Below are 3,396 nucleotides of genomic sequence, written 5' to 3' on the forward strand. Positions count from 1 at the left end.
CCTCTCTTCTCGTCCCCTCTCCTCTCCTCTCCTCTCCTCTCCTCTGCTCTGCTCTCGCTCTCCTCTCCTCTCCCTCTCCTCTCCTCTCCTCTCCTCTCCTCTCCTCTCCTCTCCTCTCCTCTCCTCTCCTCCCTCTCCTCTCGCCTCCCTCCTCCCCTCTCCTCTCATCTCCTCTCCCCCTCCCCTCCTCTCTCCTCCCCTCTCCTCTCTTCTCCTCCCCATCCCTCCCCTCAACTGTCCTCTCCTCTCCTCTCATCTCCTCACCTCTCCTCTCCTCTCCTCTCCTCTCCTCTCCTTTCCTCGCCTCTTCCGTCCTCTCCTCTCGTCTCGTCTCGTCTCGTCTCCTCTCCTCTCCTCTCCTCTCCTCTCCTCTACTCTACTCTACTCTACTCTCCTTTCTTCTCTTCTCCTGTCCTCTTCCTTTACCTCCTCTGCTGTCTTCTGCTCACCTCGTCCTCTACTCTTCTCTCAGTTATCTCCTCTCCTCTTTCTATCCTCCTGTTCTCCCCTCTACCTCCTGTCTGCTCCTTTTCTAAATCTCATATCCTCTCCAATCCATTCTCCACTCTGATCCGCTCCACTCCACTCTGCTCCTCTCCTCTCCTCTCCTCTCCTCTCCTCTCCTCTCCTCTCCTCTCCTCTCCTCTCCTCTCCTCTCCTCTCCTCTGCTATCCTCTCCTCTCCTCTCCTCTCCTCTCCTCTCCTCTCCTCTCCTCTCGTCTCCTCTCCTCTCCTCTCCTCTCCTCTCCTCTCCTCTCCTCTCCTCTCCTCTCCTCACCACTCCTCTCTTCTCCACTCCTCGCCTATCACCTCGACTCGTCTCCTCTCCTCAAACTTCTGTCCTCTCCTCTACCTCCTCTGCTCTCTTCTATTCACCAATCCTCTCCTCTCCTCTCAGTTATCTCCTCTCCTCTATCTCCTCTCCTATCGTCTCCTCTATCTCCTGTCCTCTCCTGTATATCCTCTGCTGTCCTCTGCTCACCTCTCCTCTCCTCTCCTCTCAATCATCTCCTCTCCTGTATCTCCTCCCCTCTCCTATCCTCCCCCCCTCCCCCCTCTCCTCTCCTTTCCTCTTCACCCCTCCCTTCCGCTCCCCTCTCCTCTCCTCTCCTCTCCTCTCCTCTCCCTCTCCTCTCCTCTCCTCTCCTCTCCTCTCCTCTCCTCTCCTCTCGCCTCCCTCCTCTTGTTTCCTCTCCTCTCCTCTCTTCTCGCCTCCCCTCCTCTCCTCTCCTCTCCTCTCCTCTCCTCTCCTCTCCTCTCCTCTCCTCTCCTCTCCTCCCATCCCATCCCCTTCCTCCCCTCTCCTCCCCTCTCTGCTCCTCTTCTGTCCTCTCCCGTCTCCTCCTCTACCCTCCCCTCATCCCCCGTCCCCTCCTCTCCTTTCCTCTCCTGTCATCTCCACTCCTCACCTCTCCGGACTTCTCCTCTATCGATTACTCCTCTCCTCTCCTCTCCTCCCCCTCTCCTCTCCCTCTCCTGTCCTCTCCTCTCCTCTCCTCTCAACTCTCCTGACTTGTCCTCTACTTATTTCTCCTCTCCTATCCTATCCTCTCCTCTATCTCCTGTCCTCTCCTCTAACTCCTCTGCTCATCTTCTCTTCCCTCTCCTCTACTCTCCTATCAGACATCTCCTCTCTTCTATCTCCTCTACTCTACTCTCCTCCCCTCCCCCTCCCCTGCCGTCTCCTCTCTTCTCCTCTCTCCACTCCTATCTCCATTCTTCTCCACTACTCTACCTTCCTCTCCTCTCCTCTACTCTCGCCTCCCCTCCGCGCCTCTCCTCTCCTCTCCTCTCCTCACCTCACCTCTCCTGACTTCTCCCCTCCAGACTTCTCCTCTCTTTTCCTCTCCTCTCTTGTCCTATCCTCTCTTAACTTCACCTCTCCTCCCCTCCTTTCCCCTCTCGTCCGCTCCCCTACCCCCCCTCTCCTCTCCTCTCCTCTCCACTCCTCTCCTCTCCTCTCCTCTCCTCTCCTATCCTCTCCTCTCCTCTCCTCTACTCTCCTCTACTCTCGTCTGCTCTCCTCTCCTCTCCTCTCCTCTCCTCTACTCTCCTCTATCTCCTCTCCTCTACTCTCCTCCCCTCCCCTCCCCTGCCCTCACCTCTCTTCTCCTCCTCTCCACTCCTATCTCCATTCTTCTCCTCTACTCTACCTTCCTCTCCTCTCCTCTATTCTCGCCTCCCCTCCGCGCCTCTCCTCTCCTCTCCTCTCCTCACCTCACCTCTCCTGACTTCTCCCCTCCAGACTTCTCCTCTCTTTTCCTCTCCTCTCTTGTCCTCTCCTCTCTTAACTTCACCTCTCCTCCCCTCCTTTCCACTCTCGTCCGCTCCCCTACCCCTCCTCTCCTCTCCTCTCCTCTCCTCTCCTCTCCTCTCCTCTCCTCTCCTCTCCTCTCCTCTCCTCTCTTCTCCTCTCCTCTCCTCTTCTCACGTTTCATTTCCTGACCTCTCATCTCCTCTCCACTTCGTCATCTCCTCTCCTTCCTCTATCTACCCTCCTCTCCTCTCCTCTATCTCCTGTCCTCTCCTGTACATCCTCTGCTGTCTTCTGCTCACGTCTCCTCTACTCTCCTCTCATTCATCTCCTCTCCTCGATCTCCTCCTCTCTCCTCTCCTCTCCTCTCCTCTCCTCTCTCCTCTCCTCTCCTCTCCTCTCCCTCTCCTCCCCTCCCCCTCCCCCTGCCCTCCCCTCTCCTCTCCTCTGTTCTCCTCTCATCACCCTCCTCTCCTCTCCTCTCCTCTCCTCTCCTCTCTCTCTCCTCTCCTCTCCTCTCCTCTCCTCTCCTCTCCTCTCCTCTCGCCTCCCCTCTTCTACTCTCCTCTCCTTCCTTCTCTTCCCCTCTCCTCCCCTATTATACCCTATCCTCTCCTCTCCTGTCCTCCCCTATGCTCCCCTCTCTGCTCCTTTTCTGTCCTCCCCTCTCCTCCCCTCTCCTCTCTTGTCCTTCCCATTTGCTCTTCTCTCCTATCTTCCTCTCTCCTCCCCTCTTCTCCTTTCACCTCCCCTTTCCTCCTCTCCCTGCTCCTCTCCTCTCACGATCTCTTCTCTCCCCTCTCCTCCTCTCCCCTCACTTCCCCTCATCTCCCGTCCTCTCATCTCCTCTACTCTCCTCTCCATTTCTCTCCTCTCCTCTCCTCTCCTCTCCTCTCCTCTCCTCTCCTCTCCTCTCCTCTGCTCTCCTCTCCCTCTCCTCTCCTCTCCCCTCCTCACGTCTCCTCTCCTCTCCTCTCCTCTCCTCTCCTCTCCCTCTCCTGTCCTCTTCTGTCCTCTCTTCTCCTCTCCTCTCCTCACCTGTCCTGATTTTCTCCTGACTTCTTTCTCCATTCTCCTCTCCTCACCTGTCCCTCTATTCTCCTGACTTCTCCTCTCTTCTGCTCTGCTGACTCCTTCTCTCC

General features: G+C 57.0%; 1 protein-coding gene across 1 annotated transcript; it reads left to right on the top strand.

The window, feature by feature from the left end:
* Positions 1-294: 294 nt before the first annotated feature.
* On the top strand, positions 295-2,031 carry LOC130017590 (uncharacterized; the record flags this gene model as incomplete). The annotated part of the gene is made up of 2 exons (XM_056108284.1): positions 295-345; positions 1,828-2,031. Coding segments are annotated over 2 exons (255 nt in total), but the record flags the coding sequence as incomplete, so codon positions are not given.
* Positions 2,032-3,396: the final 1,365 nt, after the last annotated feature.

This window comes from Sorex fumeus, unplaced genomic scaffold, assembly GCF_029834395.1.
Source record: "Sorex fumeus unplaced genomic scaffold, SorFum_2.1 ptg000203l, whole genome shotgun sequence".
In the NCBI taxonomy this organism is placed as follows: domain Eukaryota; kingdom Metazoa; phylum Chordata; class Mammalia; order Eulipotyphla; family Soricidae; genus Sorex; species Sorex fumeus.